Source organism: Equus caballus, chromosome 7 (assembly GCF_041296265.1).
Source record: "Equus caballus isolate H_3958 breed thoroughbred chromosome 7, TB-T2T, whole genome shotgun sequence".
Taxonomy (NCBI): Eukaryota; Metazoa; Chordata; class Mammalia; order Perissodactyla; family Equidae; genus Equus; species Equus caballus.
The window spans coordinates 34019027-34035625 of NC_091690.1; the positions used below are offsets into that span (position 1 = coordinate 34019027).

Here is a 16599-nt window from a genome sequence, read left to right on the forward strand (position 1 = left end):
CCACTTGGCCTGTTCCGTTGTCTCCAGGCTCCAGGAAGAATGCTCTAGCACTGACAATACTACCAGAGAGGTTTTGGCCTTACCAGTACCATAACATCAGTGGTGATTTTTATATTTAGCACTCTCCCTCTCCTTCCCTTCATTCACTTCCTGTTATTAATTGAGTCATACTTGTCTCCTCCACTAAATTGTGAATAGCCTTTGGTAACAGAATGAGAAAAAATCTTCTAACAAATGGCACCCAAATTCCTCTTATAGAGGGAATTGTCTTTAGCAAGAAAATGTCTAGATATGCCACATGGAGTGGAAGGTAGGGCCTTAAGCATAAAGAGTAACAGAACAAAAAGATAAACTGCTGTGCATAGAAATAAGCAGGAATTTGGGGTTGGGAAAAGAGCAGACAGGAGAGAAATGAAGAAGGGGAGCAGTGGGGGAGCTGAAGAAAATTGAAGAACAGCTTGTGTTGTTACATTGTAAAACCCTTCTTCCTCCTCTGTTTTCTTCAAAACTTCCAGAAAAGATTACCGGAGGCAAATGCAGTATGCATGTTGCTTCTAGCTGACAGAATATGGCAAGGGTGATAGGATAGCCACTCCCTTGATTAGCTTATGTTATACAAGACTCACTTAGCAGACCAGAGGGAGAGACTGTCCTGCTGGCTTTGATGAAATTAACTGTCATGTTGCGAAAGGGCCACATGACAAGGATCTGCTGGTGGCCTCCAGGAGCTGAGAGCCACCCTTGGCCAACAGCTACCAAGAAAATAGGGACTTCAGTCTATGATCACAGGAACTGAATTCTCCCAACAACTACATGAGCTTGGAAGAGGACCCCGAGCTTCAGAAAGGAACGTTGACCAGCTGACACCTTAAATGAAGTCTGGTGAAACCTTGAGTAGAAGACCCAGCCAAGCTGTGCCTGCATTCCTGACCCATGGAATCTGTAAGCTAATAAATATATATTGTTTTAAGCTGCTAAATTGGTGGCAATTTGTTATGCAGTATAAAAAGCTAATGCAGATGTGTGAAAGAGAGAGAGTGTGCGTGTATGTGTGTATAAAATACTGACACAAAGGACTGAGTTTCAGGTCTGGTTCAACATGGGACGCAAGAGGGACAGCACATATAGAGCAGTGAACTGATTTCTGAATGGACTAATTCAGCTGAAGCAGGAGTTTGGAGTCAGAGATGGTCCTGAGAACCTAGGCCTCCCCCAGAGGCAGACCCTGAGGCAAGAAGTGAAATAGTCTATTCGAAATGTGACCCCAATAAAACCAGGTAGTACACGGGGGGAATGAGACATGGAAAGGAAGGAAGCCAATAAAGGTTGCATACCAAGTAAACTACTATCATGGGCAGCTAGAGTTTAATCCTGTTGGGGAACTCTGGGAGATAATGAAGAACATGCCTCAGAGTTATCCCACCAAGGGGCAAGGGAGCTGGGATATTTATCCACCAACTACCATCAGATATGGGCTCAGAGGGAAGGGGAGGCTAATTCCCCAGACTTCTGGCCTGACCCTCACATGGAGGCATCCTGTCCAAAACTTCCACCCTTCTCTAACTGCTCTGTGTGTAAGCTACTCCTCACTTTACTCTGTCAGTACTTTATATCTATTTGTTCATTTGATTCTCCCAATACCACTTTTTAGGTAGAAATTATAACCCCATTTTGCAAACAAGAAAACCTAAAATTTCAAAAAGTTAGCAACTTGCTAAGGTCATATAGCTGCTAAGTGGCAGAACTGGATTAGGAACCCAGGTTGATCACCCACAAAGCTTAGACTCTGACCACCTCCCTGACCCATCAGGAGGAAGTCCACTCCTGTGTGTTTGCGCCTCAGTCCTGGTCTAGCCTTTTACCCCCAGTAGCTACTCTCTGACTACGCTCCAGGACATAAGGGGGCCCTCTCTGCCCACTCCTGCTGCCCCCTATTATTGCTGAAGTTGTTTTTGATTCTTTGTTCCATAAAATTATATATGAATGGTGCCAGAGTTGTTCCTACCATAAGTTCAATTTGCCAGAATGGAGAGAGAAGGAGGACTCGGGAGGGCAACACTAGCCAGAGAATTTGTAGGGCTGCAGCGCATTGCCCGGGAAACAAGGAACGTGTGTGAGGCTTTGTGCTGAGAGGAGGCAGGGCCTAGCTGCTCCAGCAACCACCCAACAAGAGACTGCTTAGCCAGCTCCCTTTGGAACAAAACAAGCTTTTTGTGAGTATGGACAGTGAGGAATGGCCCTCCCCAAGGACATTTTTTTCTTTCCTTTCTCTTTTTAATGTTCTCCTAGGCAGCCCTACTCTGGCTCACTTCTGAGAAACATCAAATAGAAATTGGAGGTGGGGTCAAATGCTCCTCCTGGCCTTCCCAGGGCTTTCATCCTGAACATTGGTGTTGCTGCCTGCAGATTTCTGTGAATGTGAGGAGTCACTCAGAGGAAAAGTGTTCTGCAGAGATATGGTGTCTTAAAAATGTGTTGGGTTTGTTGGGGGAAATATGTGATCCTGGGGTGGACTGGGGTCCTGGGTACATTTTGGCAAGGCAGAGAGGGGGTGCTCCCATTTCCATACTGCAAAACTGAAAAACATCAAAGCCTTTTATGCTGAGAGTAAATATTTGATTTCTGAATAGAATTCCCGCCCCCTCGGAAACTGAGAGGAACTCAGGCTTGTGTCCACGGTTGCGGAACGTGCCCTATTCAGCAACTCTCCAGAGGAACAAAGAGGAGGAATGAATTGGCATTAAAGTGTTGGAAAGATCCAGCTTTTGCTGACCTATTTAAGATGTAGCGAGGACACTCTAGAGAACACCTCTGGAGTTCTGTTCTTGTAAAGCTATAACGCTCAAATAAAAACAAGTTGAAAAATCATGGGGAAGCCACAAATTACCCTCAACTTGTGAAAGGCTTCATTGTTTCCCCTCTCCTAGATCCTCAGATGGTGTCCTCCCACCAACCATAACCCAGGGAGGGTTTGCTCCCATCCTCCCTCTCTTGCTCTCCTCCAGAAGAGGGAGGCACAGAAATGGAAATCAGCCAACTAGCATCTAATAATTGCCTACTGTGCGAACAGGACTCCATGTGCCAGACATTGATAAGAGGAGGAGGATCTGGGAAAGGGAGAAGGTGGCACATTCAAAAGTGACAGAATGCAACAACATGGACAGACCTAGAGGGTATCATGCTAAGTAAATAAGTCAGAGAGAGAAAGACAAATACCGTATGATTTCACTTATATGTAGAATCTGAAAAACAGAACAAATGAACAAACAGGACAGAACAGAAACAGACTCATAGTTACAAGACACAAAGTGGTGGTTACCAGAGCAGGGAGGGGTTGGGGGGCAAGCAAAATAGTTGAAGGGGATTAAGAAGTACAAACTCTCCATGATAAAATAAATAAGTCATAGCGATGCGATGGACAGCATAGGGAATATAGTCAATAATATTGTAATAACTTTGTAGGGTGACAGATGATAACTAGACTTGTCATGGTGATCATTTCGAATGTATACAAATATCGAATCATTGTGATATACATCTGAAACTAACAGAATATTGTATATCAATTATACTTCTATTTAAAAAAAGTACCAGAAGACACAGTCCCTAAATACTCAAATATAGTGGAGAAAGCTGCATCTAAATCATTAAGTATAATTGATAATTCATTTGCATTGCCCCTTACAAATTGTCTTTTAAAATATCATTTTATTTAATCTTCTAACAACTCTGTGTGGTAGGAATTTTCTTTTTCAAGGAGGAACATGAAGCTCAGAGAGGTTAAGTAACGTGCTCAAAGTCACACATTTTGTGAGTCAGCATAGTTCAGACTCAGCCTGTGCTTCTTGGTCTAGTGTTCATACCACATTCCTGAAACAGGTTGCCTTCGGTCAGGCCTGGAAGTAAGAAGTTGGTAGAAAAAAGGAAGCCTTCGAGACAAGATGTGAGAGGAAGGAGGAAATGGCGGGCAACAGGATCATAAAAAACAAAGCTTAGTCAGCAAGAGAACAATTGGGTCCCCCGGAGTGAGTGCAGGGACTCCAAGAAAACAGATATTTGACACACAGGATTCAAGATAGGGAGAACCAAGGTTTCTTAAAAGAAAGCCCCAGCTAAGTTAGCAGGGAAGGTAGCCTTGAAGACAGGCCAAAATTTTCACCCCTTGTTTTATTGCTTATAGGGTCCTGCTTTGTCTCATTTACAGATCCTTGCCAGCGTCAGCCTTGAAGAATTCTGCATCTGGTTTGCAGCCCAACAAGCTAAGGAATGTGATTCATCAAGATTTTTTGGTTGTAAGTGTCATAAGTTCAACTTGAACTATTTGAAGCAAAAAAGGAGGAATTTTTTTGTATCATGTAACAAAATTTTGGAGGGAGTGGGAATAATTGGAAATAAGATTCTTAAAAGCCATTGTTGTTATCACTCATTGTTCTTACTTATCTCTCGGTGTCAGCTTCATTCTCTCAAGCTTGCTCACACTTTTTTTTTTTTTTTGGCTTGAGGAAGATCTGCCCTGAGATACCATCTGTACCAATCTTTCTCTACTTTGTACGCGGTATGCCTCCATAGCATGGCTGATGAGTGGAGTAGGTCCGTGCCCGGGATCCGAACCCTTGAATCCCAGGCTGCCAAGGTGGAGCACACGGAACTTTAACCACTCGGCCATGGGGCAGGCCGCCCTGCTTACACTTTTTTTTGATGGGGGCCGTGGTGGCCAGACAGTCTAGAGTATCAATGCTGTCTAATATAATTCCTGTGATGATGGAAATGTTCTATATCTGGGCCGTCAAGTACGGTAGCTGTTAGCCACATGTGGCTATTGAACGCTTTAAGTGTGGCTAGTTGGACTGAGGAAATGAATTACAAATTTTATCTAATTTTAATTAATTTAAATTTAAATAGCCACATGTAGCTAGTGGTAACATATTGGACAGTACAGCTTGTCATCCAGGGAGGAAAAGATTTTTGATGAAGCTAGTAAGAAAGAAAATCTTGGTGAAGGACGACTGTGGTTGGACTAGCATAGGTCACATGCACAGCTCTGGGTCAGTCACTATGGACAGGAGAATAGAATGCTATCCCAGGCTGGGCCACGTGCCTAATCATGTGCAAAAAAATCAGAATCTTCTAAAGGTAGAAGAAATGACTTCTATCTTGCTTCCTAAAAAAAATTAGCAAGCATTTATTGAAAACCTATTATATATCATGCATTTCATATATATTACCTTAATTTTCACACAAAAAATCCTGAAAGGTCCATTGTTCCCCCATATTACAGATGAAGAAACAAAGACATATTGTGTGACTTGACCACAAATAGGAAATTGCAGAGCCAGAATTAAATTCGTTTGTTTCCAAAGTCTCTGTTCTCTGCACTATAATATGTTGTCCCTAGAGATTCGGGATATAGAAGATGTTACTATTAATAGTGGATAATTATAACAATCATAGCAGAACACAGAAAAATGAATGGTTTGGTTTTCTCCAAATAGTTGCCTTGAGTGTCTTGCTATTTTTTGAAAATATTTTTGAGATTCCTCTTTTGAAATTGAGTTTAGAGCCCGCAACGTATTTTTAAAGTATCTTTAATGACTATAATTTTTATACTTTAGGAGTACATTTTCTAGAAAAGTCAAAAGTATGTTGAATAATATAGCTGTTTACATTTACATAAATATTATATAGATATATATATAGATACAGATATTTATAGATAGATAAAAATCATTTTGGCCCCAACTAGCTTTAACTTATGGCAAAGTCTCCTATCTTAATGAAGCTTCTTTGGCTTCAAAGAACAGATATCTCAGTGAAGTTACCATCAGAGGAGAGGCATATTGCCTGGACTAGATTTGGAGAGTGCAAACACTGAGGCAGCTCCTGGAACCAAGTTTTGTAGGTAACTGCGTCTTTCTGCTTGTCTGCTTCATTCTCCTAGCTTTACCAGTTGACTCCTTCTATTTTGCTCATCTCAGGGTTCTCTATGTTGCAAACAATATAAAATCTAATGAACATTGGCATTAACAATAAAGAACTTCATTGGTTCACATATTTAGAAAGTCTAGAGGTGGGGTAGCCTTGAGAGTTAGCTTAATCCAGAGGCTCAAAAATGTCAACAGGGAAGAAGTACTTTAAATCGCAGGTAGACCATCTCCTTGAAATGCTGCAGGTCTCTTTTATGGAAAAGAAAAGAGTAATGATAAGTCTATGGATTTCAACACCAGGAGTTATATGCCTGAGAGCCGTCAGTGCCTCTGTCTCTGAGCCTAACAACACTCAGGGTGTCGTAGCTGGGTTCTCCAGGAAGCAGACTCTGAGACCGAGTTTCCTGTTCAGGATGTTTTTCAGGGAGTGTGCTTGAGATTGACACCTGTGGAAGGGAGGTGGGGCAAGCAGGAGGGGGCAGAGGGAGAAGTTGAGCTGTGATGCAGGCTGGATAGCCTCAGCCAAGCCCACAGGGAGCCCTGAAGCTGAAATGATGGTCCATCAGAGTTTTTCCAAGTTAGGCAGAAACAGCCAGCCCTTTACATCCCATAACCATAAGTCACTGGATGTGGCTGCTCCTCAAAGGGAGGACGAGGCAGCTCTCTGAAGCTGAGGCAGTGCCTGAAGAGCTGACTGCCAAAGGACTACACCATCCCCAAAAGTACCTTCCTTGAAGGGGTATCTGGGAAGTGCATCTCTGTGTCTATCCTAGTTGAGCTTCTGTTAATGTAGAGAGACACTGAGACTCTTATGTTAATTTTTTTATGACCCACCAAGAGAAAGGAGAAAAGACTTCTGCATCCACAATAAAATCAGAGATCAGTACAGCAGAGGCTATTGAGATGGGGCTTAACTGGAGCAATCTGCTATTGGTGCCATTTACAATGAAATGCTGCTGCAAAAATCCGGTCTGAATAGGCAAGCAGAAGGACCCTCACCAATTATTCCAGTCAGAAAGGTTGTTCTGAGAGGTGGATAAGGAGGAGGAAGAACAAAAGAGGATAGTGGTATGGTCTACTTTCGGGAAACAGCCCAGAACATTGGTTGGCCCTGGGAAATCCTGCTTGAATTTGGGAGAGAGTGAAAGTGAGTATGACTCAGCTGCCTGAGGCTGAGTTCCCAGCATCCAGATCCCATGAGCATGGAAGTAGGCAGGTTTTCCACATTTAGAGAAGTTCTCCTTAGGATAGGCTCTTAGGACACAACAGGTGACCAAGTTTTCTAATTTGTTACAGGTGTGGGTCAGTGAGCCAAAATAGGATAGTGGTGACCAAAAAGCAAACTGTCCCCTGGTGCTCATCAAACAATCAGTTCTGTGTAGAGTGGACCGGTGCCAAGGACCCAATGACTCAGGGCTTTGTGCAGAGATGGTCAGGATGCCCCAGCCACACACATCAGAGATTATCCAGCCCTGATGAGGAGTGCTCTGGAGCAGGGCCTCAGGTCTCTGGTGCTAGCAACATCCATTCTTTTATGTTTCTGAAGAAGATAGACATTTCTAAGCAAATAGTTTCTTTGCTGAGGAACTAACTCTGGCAATATAGAAGATAAGCCTTGTGAAAAGGTCAGAAAATGGGAGTAGGGCTCAAGAGGTGAGCTCTCTGGATACAATGAGAATATAGATTCATATGGAACCACTGGCACAGCTGCTAGTAGGAGGCATAGACCTTGAGCCAGAGGTTAGAGAGAGCAAGGAGCCACCTAATAACATTTTTTTCCCAGTGTTGGGGGGTGTGGGTGTGTGTGTATGGAGACATACAAATCAACGTCCCTCTGGCCGTCTCAAGCGGTGGCCGTTTTCTGTTCCTCACCCTTTGGGTGGAGGTGGGATATGTTTCCTTCTTGCCTCTCGGTTTCTCAGTGATATTTATAAACCATTTTCGCTCCTGTTTCACCCTTCGCTTTGAATCTAACGTTGTCAGACTATACCACTCACTGCTTTCCAAGTTATACTCGTCTACCAAACTCCAGGTCTTTCCCCCAAATTCCTTGATGACTGTTGCTCCTGGCTCTCACCAACACTATTCTTATCACATATTTTGGTGATTTCAATAACCTCAGGAATAATCCATCCAATGACCCCGCATTTCTATAACCTCTTCTTCTCCTGTGATTTTGTTCTTTAACCCACCTCAGCACTCCCTCCCTTGGTCGTACCATAGACTTTGTCAGTACCAATATCTGCAGCCCCTCCATACTCTTTCAAGCATCCCACTCTCAGATCACCACTTCTTATCTTTTTCAGCGTGTTCTTTCTAGTATCCTGCTCTAACAAGACCTAGACCCCCACTGGAAGCTACAATCCCTGGATCCTACCTACTTTACAATGTCCCTTACCTACCTCTCGTCCTCCCTTCCCACATTACCTATCTTAAATTCCACGGTCATTTAATTACTCCCTTACACTAATCTTCAACTTCCTTTCCCCTTTCTTGCTTGATGGTAATATTTCGGTAAAACCTCAACCCTGGCTAAAATTAAAATTTCCACTTACCCTATGCCAGTAACCATGCAACTGAAGAAAAGCACTCAACCATGCTGACTGGTCTCACTTTAAATTCAAAATCATGAACCTCACATGGGTCCTTAATGCCATCTGGCAATTGTACATGTCGCTAGTTCATACTTCTGCTCTTCTGGACAACTATTTTATACCTTATCTTCCTTCCCCAAACCTCCAACATCTCTTCCTCTATTTTATTAATTGATGAACTTGCTTCCTATTTGTATTGTTATCTGTTTTTATGTAAGAAATTACCCCCAAATTTAGCATCTTAAAACAACAAACATTATTTACAAAGTTTCTAGCTGGATAGTCTGGCTCAAGGTCTCTTATGAGGTTGCGGTCAAACTGTTGGCCAAGACTACAGTGTGTGAACACTTGATTGGGACTGGAGGATCCAATTTCAAGATCATTCACAGCGCTATTGGCAGAAGCCTTCAGTACTTTGCAATGTGGGCCTTTTTATAGGGCTGCTCGTGACATAAATATCTTCCCCCAGAGCATGTGATCTGACAGAGAGCAAGAGTAAGAGCAACAGAGAGAGCAAGAGAGCAAGAGAATGAGAATGACAGTGAGAAAACAGCATCTCTTATAACCTAATCTCTGAAGTGAGATACCATCGCTTCTGCCATATTCTATTGGTCACACAGACCAATTCTGGTACAGTGTGAAGGGGGACTACACAAGGGTGTGAATACCAAGAGATGGGGATCATCAGAGGCCATCTTACAGGCTGGCTACGTTACTATTTTACAGAGAAAACAGAACAATAAGCAGAGAACTTCCACAAGCTCCCACCACCATATTATCCAATTAGCAGGATATACTCTATTTTCACTATTGTTATAGTGAACTGTCCCTCCTGCTGTTTACAGTGATTCCCTCCACTTGTTCTCTAGATCCCATTCCCTCTTGCTCACTTAAGGACATACATGCAAAAATTCTCCCATCTCTCTCCCGCATGTCAGTTTTCTCCTGTCTACTGGATAATTCCCAACAACAAAAAACATGTGCTGTGATCTTAAAGATAAGAATCCTCCTATGATCCTACCTCTCCTTTCACCTACCCATTTCTGTGTCCCTTTACGAGAAAACTCATTGAATGAGTTGTCTAAAATTGCTGATTCCAATTCCTCCTTCCCCTCTCTTTTAAGTCTACTCCGATCAGGCTTTTGCTCTCCAACTAATCCAAAAACACTGCTCCTTTAAAAGTCATCAATGACTTCCACATTGTTAAATCCAATAGTCGATTCTCAGTCCTTATCTTATTTGACCTATCAGCAGGCTTTAACATGGATGGTCTGTCCTCTTCAATGAAACATTTTCTTCACTTGGCTTTCAAGATATCATACACTCCTTGTTTTCTTCTTTAGCTTACTGGCTGATCCTTCCCAATCTCTTTGCATTCCTCTCCTCTTCTTCTCAGCCTCTTCAGTGTTGGAATACCCCAGGGCTCAATCCTTGGACTTCTTTCCTTGTCTGTCTACAACTCGGTCTCTTGATGATTTCATTTAGTCTCATGGCTTTAAATCTATAGGCTAGCAACTCCCAAATCTATATTCCTAGACCAGAAGTCTCCTGTGAACTCCAAACACTTTCATCATACTCTTTCTTGGATGTCAATTAGATAAATAAAACTTAATCTGCTTCAAACTGAACTCCTGATCTTCTCCCTCACAAACCTACTCCTTCCACCATTTTCCCCATCTCAGCAAATGTCAGCTGCTCAGGACAAAATCACTAGCATTGTTCTTGACTGCTCCCTCCCCCCAACCCCACACATGATATCCAATGTTCAACAGGTCCTAGAAGTCCTGTCTCCCAAATATATCCAGAATCCAACTACTTCTCACCATCTCTACCACTACTTCCCTGATCCAAGACATCATAATCTCCTATTAGGATTATTGGAATAGCCTCCTAATTGGGCTACTTGCTTATACTCTTGCCCCATTCAGTCTATTCTCAATACAACAGCCAGAACAATCTTTTATAAACCTAAGTCACGTCATGGCATTCCTTTGCTCAAAACCCTCCAATGGCTCCCCCATCTCAATGCCTTTCTGTGGCTTACAATGTTCTATATGGTTGCCTGCCCCCTAACTTTTGACCTCCTATCTCAACACTCTCTCCCTCTCACTCTGTACCAGTCACACTAGCCTCCTTGCTGTTTCTCAGCCAGGTATGTGCCTACCTTGGAGCCACTGTACTTGCTGCTCCCTCTACCTGGAACACTTTTTAAATAAAACTCTCCCTTGAAGATTACAGTAGCTTGTTCCATTATCTCATGGAACTTTGCATTGGAGTCTGCTCAAAAGTACCTCAGTGAAACCTTCTCTAAGTCATCCTATCTAAATTTCATCTCCTCTCTCCCCGGTATATTCTTTATCCTTTCTCTCCTTTTACTCGATGGTACTGATCAGCATCAGACACATTTATTTACTTATTTATATGTTTATTTGGTTACTTCTCATTATATTGTAAATTCCATAAGCAAGGGATATTTGTATGTTTTGTTCACTGCCGTATATTTCCAGTGCCTAGGATAGTACTGGTATATAAAAAGCTCTCAATTTTATGTTAAATGAACTAATGAATAGGTATTTCACAGGGATAATGAAGTGTCCCACGATTACAGCAGATCTTGGACCAGAGAGAACACTCACGAGGCTGAGATGTTCAAATATAAGAATATGTATGAAACAGCATGTAAACGCAATGAGGTGTACAGACGATCAGTACGATTTATTGCTGGCTTAGTTTGTTCCTTGAGGAAGCCTTGCCATGCCCGCCTTCTTCCATCTTTTCCCGTGCTTCCCTCAATCGGGATCCCAGTCAGTCAGCTCTTCAGCCCCACGTATCCCTTTTCCTGAAGGATTTGCGATGGTTCAAAGCTGGGAATATCAATGCACGGTCGGCGGGCCACACCCTGCTCACCCGTTACCCAGCAGCCAACGTCCCCTCCGATTCCCGCCCAGCTCCGCGCGCCGTCATAAGCCCCACCCCCTCAACTAGGCAAAAAGCGGAAGTGACGAACCTCCTGAGCCCAAAACCCCGCCCCTCACGCTTCCCCAGTGCCCGGGAGGTGACGCAAACCCGGAAAAGGCGGATACAAGGCTACCGAGGGGCGGGACGGGGCCCGGTAGGGCGGTCCGCCTGAAAGTGGCGGTTTTCTAGAGTCGTTTGTCGTCTTATCCCGGGTAGTTTGAGTTTGTGACCCCGAGGCCTTAGAAGCGGACTTTTATCTGGCCCGGGACTCCCTGCCATTCGGCGCTTCCCCCATAACCGGACACCGATTATTTGGACTCTGCCTCAGACCCAGGTTCCCACCCCTCACCCTCCCAACCTCCTTCCCTCTGGCTGCCACGGTCCCTTTCCCACCGTGCTGCCACCGCTGGGCACAGTCTTCGTTCTCTCAATCAGATACTTTTTTCTCTTCTCTCTCATCCCCATTCTTTCCAGAAGGCAGTCTTTAAACCTTTCCTTCCCTCTTTATTTCTTCCCCCTTCTTTCCTCTTTCCTTCCTTTTCTTCCAGAGTCCTTGTTCTTCGATTCCCTGTCAGGCTACTGCCTCCTCCAAGGCTCCTCTCCTTTTTAGGGGACTGTGGCTCATGTGTTAGGAGGTGGAGATTTTAACGCGGTCATTTGAAGATTTTAAGCTTTTCCTTTCTCCTAACCAGGAGGCACAGATGCCAGGAAGTATGGCCCCCCTCAAGAAGACTGGAAATACCACAAGGTTGCCCCTGGCTTTAAACCCCCTGAAGAGCAAGGACGTGTTGGCAGTGCTGGCTGAGAGGAACCAGGCTATAGTACCAGTTGGGGCATGGGTGGAACCCGCCTCACCACATAGTTCGGAAATCCCAGCGTCTGTGAGTGTCAGTTTGGACCAAATATGGGGGGTTCGTCCCTCACCTTTTTTTCTTCTTATTAGCCTTCTCTGATTTAGATAAAGATGAACAATCTGGGCGTGCTGTTTCTATTTTGTTGTAAATAGATATATTCTTGCATTAGGATTAAAGAACAAACGTGTAATTGCCAAAATTTGCTGCAGCTTTAGTTGGCACAGATATTTATTACTCACCTACTGTGCATGTCACATTAATTGATTGCTCACAGTTTTTGATAGGTTTGGTAGTGGAGATTCAGGCAAAATGCAGTGGGAGAATAAAGGAGGAAGAGATTAATTCTGAGTGCGATTCTGAGAAAGCCTAACTATAAATTCCATGAGGACAGGAACATTTGTGTTTTGTTCATTCCTGCCTTACCATATAGTAGGTTTTCAGGAAATATTTGTTGAATGAATGAGGAAATATAGCCTGTGTTGGTCCTTAAAGAATGGAAATGCTGTAAGTACAGGTTTGCAAAGTTTACATGATAATTCTCAGATATACTAATTAACACGTGAGGACGATTTTGTAAGATTTTTTTAATAGTCTTTCACCAAATTGTGCCCCTTAGCCATTTGTTCGAATTTTATTGTCAAACTTACCACATTATATTTATTTACTTATTTATTTTAAAAAATTGTGATTAATTTTTATTTTTTTATTGAGGTAACATTGGTTTATAATAGTAGATAAATTTCAGTCATACATCATTATATTTCGATTTTTGTGTAGCCATCATGTTCACCACCCAACAACTAATTACCATCCATCACCGTACACACCATATTATATTTATAGTAAGTTTACATATCTACCTTTCCTGATGGAGCATGAGCTCCTAGAGCACAGGGGAAAAAAATCTTACTATCGTCACATCTGTACTTTTATTTTAGTGCCTAAGAAATGTAGGCACTCAGTAAACATTTATGGAATGCATAAAATGTGTGAAGGTCTTCTGACCTTCTGAATGTGTAGACAGGGTGCTGAATGTGAGGTGCAAAGTATGAGCTATGTTTCTTTAGTGGTCCTTGATCTCAGAGAAGAAATGAGACATGTTTAAAGTAAATGTTAAATAACAATGCAGTGTTATATATTCATTTATTTTTTCTTCTTAAAGCTTGGCCCTGAGCTAACATCTGTTGCCAGTCTTCTTTTTTTCTTCTTCTTCTCCCCAAAGCTCCCCACCCCCTAGAACATAGTTGTATGTTCTAGTTGTAGGTCCTTCTAGTTGTGCTGTATTCATTCATTTTATTTATGTTTGTGTGTATGTATGTACATAGTCATCCATTTATTCCTACTCTGCCTATTTCCAGAAAGGATTTTAAGAGTCTGGCTAGTATATGATTAAATTCTAAGATTATAATACTTAATCAAAGAAGAAAGATATGACTTTGGGTTGATGTGACCCAAGGAAGTTTAATGAAGAATTCAAATAATCAAAGAAAAGATGGGAATGATTCTCCAATTAAAGAGAATGGGGAGAATAGGAAGTAAGCGAAGTATATTCGGGATTCTAAGGGTAGATTAAATTGATTGCAGTGGAAGGTTTAGTAGGGGTATGGTGATTGATAGGATTGTGGAAAATAGAGTTGGTAGGAAAACACAGGAATTTTGGAAGAGGGACTGACTCATTCATTGTTTAATATTATGGATGTAATTGTAACAATTTAGGCAGAAGTATAGCATCAAGACTTGTTTAGTGGTAAGGAATGGAGAGGGAAAGCCTTAAAAGGGGTGGTTGAAGTGGGAATGAAAAAGGATAAATGCAAGAAACATCCCAGAATAATCAGTAAGATTTGGTACAAAGGTATTTTGGCATTTAAGTTATTCACATCTCTTTTTAATTGTTCAAGTTATGACATCTTTATATTGTCAGTAGCATCAAAATGCGTAAAAAAACCCAAGATTTTCTTTTTCAGTGTTAGAAAGAATTGAGTGTCATGTTCCCACACATTAACTCAAAACATTAAATTCTTGGAACTTGTATAAACATGTCTCCTTTCCCTCGTTTAAAAAATTCTGATCAGTACCAGTAAAAGGCAGTTTGATCAAGTGTCAACAGAACTCTGTATTGCTTTAGCATATACAGTCTGGAGAATCCACTCTTATTAATAGATGGAGCTTTGTCAGCTCAGAATAGATGCTGAATAGTTACTTGGAAAGCTTGGTTACCATAAAATCATGTCTATTTTAAAGGGAAACTCTTAATCATTTTTGTCCCCCAAATTTCAAGGAGCTATCAGGATTCCTAAAAATGCCGTAGCTTCAGACCCCATCCCCATTAATTAAGTTAGCATCAAAAGACACTACTCTCCTATCAGCATATATGGCTGTTGCATTATTTTGTAATTTATTCTGGTTACCTATTGTGTAACAAACCACCTTAGAATTTAGTGGCATAAAGCAAACAATACTGGTGTCAGAAAATTGAGCAGGACACAGTGGGGATGTCTTGTCTGCTCCACAATGTCTGAGCCTTCAGCTAGAGTGGCCCAAATAGCTGGAGATGTCTGGGACAACTTGACTGGATTCTGGCTATTGGTTGAGTTTCTTGGTTCTTCTTCATGTGGCATCTGCTGGGCTAAAATATCAAAGGGTTTCTCACTCACATAATCTGGCACTTGGGCTAGGATGACTAGAATGGCTTTGGGCTGGCTGCACATCTTTCTCTTTCTACATTGCCTCTCTATTTGGGTAACATGGGCTTCCTCACAGCATGGTAATCTCAGGGTAGAATTCTTATATGGTGGCTGGTTTCACCTAGAGTGAGCACTCCAAAAGCCTTATGTGGACGTTGCTTTATTACCTTGCTTCGAAGTCAAGGAGCTAACACGTCTGCCTCATTCTGTTGGATATACAGAGCCAGACTGATCAGTATAGGAGACGACTACACAAGAGCATAAATACAGGGAGGCTTGATCCATTGTGGGGAAAAGGGCAGATAATCTTTGGAGACTAACTGCTACATAATCTAAGCATCACTTCCATCATATGTGAATTATCCAAATGTGTTCTTTGATTAATGTGAGAAACACTTCATTCTATATTGCCGCCTTGGAGAGTCCATAGGGTACAAAAAAGGTGTGAGATATTAGTTGTACAATTGAAGCAATATTTATTTTTGTTTAACCCAGTATTTCCCAAATTTATTTGACTCTAGGAACCTCCTAGTATCCCGTGGGACAAGTGTTCTCAGGTTCCAGTTGCCTTACACAGTGGTATTTGCTAAGAAAAATATGTTTCTAAAATGTGGTACACTCTTATCTTTAGTTTACAATTGAGATCCGCAGTTTGGAATCAACCATATACTTCAATAAGATGTTTGATAGTCTCAGCCTTGGGGTAAAAGGGGGCGGACAGAGGCAGCAGAAGTAAAAGAAAGAGGTAGGATGGCTTAAACATGTCTGGGGCTTGTGTTAATTTGGGTCAGTTCAAGCTTTGCTACATATATCTCTCCTTTGGAATTACTTTACCTAATTATTCTTTGATATTTGTTTTGTACACTCTACTCCTATGTTACAGACTCTTGTAGAATAGTTTATGGGATAGAGTTCCTGGAAAATTTAATTTTAATTGGAATTTAAATTCATTTGATTTTGAGAATTTATTGACAACTTGTGAAATAATTTGAAGCATGCTTCAGGATTAGATTTTGGAATCACTGTTAGAAGAAGGGTTAGGTAGGAGAAGTGATGATTTTATTTAATTTGAAGATTCCTTATTAAAGAGAAATGTAGTCAAGAGAAAAGCAATACAGTATAGGGCATAAGTGTTGGAGTCCGAGAAACTTCTAGCTCTGCTACTTGTCAGCTACAGTAGGATCTTAGGCTACTGCTAAAGATTACTTAATCTTTCTGAGCCCCGCTTTCCTCATCTGTAGCATTAAAGATTAGAATACCTGCTATGGAGGTGGTTTTGAGGATTCAGTGATATGATGTAGTTAAAGTGATTGTCTTGTAATAGATCTTCAATGATGGTAACTGCTGTTATTACGATGACTATGATTGTTATTCAAAGCACTTAGAGGAGGTAAATACTGATCAGGGACTCAAGTGGGATAAAATGTTCCAAATTGTTTAGAATGTGTTCTGGGATTGAGCATTACATAAATATTCAGTACCTTTATGTTTATGGCTCTGTGTTTTGTTCTATGCGGAAACAAAGGAGAATTAAATGCATTTCCTGCCCTGAAAGAGTTCATAATCTAATGGAGCAGTCAAGAAA

The 16599-nt window shown here is 41.8% G+C and overlaps 1 protein-coding gene across 7 annotated transcripts in view; it reads left to right on the plus strand.

The window, feature by feature from the left end:
- Positions 1 to 32: 32 nt before the first annotated feature.
- The window catches only part of CCDC15 (coiled-coil domain containing 15), a 76558-nt gene continuing 59991 nt past the window's right edge, over positions 33 to 16599 (plus strand). For 3 of the 7 annotated variants that reach the window (XM_005611673.4, XM_023645076.2, XM_070272916.1), the window contains exons 1-2: positions 11552 to 11810; positions 12169 to 12357. In XM_005611673.4, the coding sequence (XP_005611730.1) occupies positions 12178 to 12357 (180 nt within the window). In that variant the 5' untranslated portion in view covers positions 11552 to 11810; positions 12169 to 12177. Of the gene's footprint in view, positions 943 to 4204; positions 4293 to 11500; positions 11811 to 12168; positions 12358 to 16599 lie in introns of those variants that run through there. The other 4 variants (XM_023645074.2, XM_070272915.1, XM_023645075.2 and 1 more) reach the window with 2 other exon arrangements.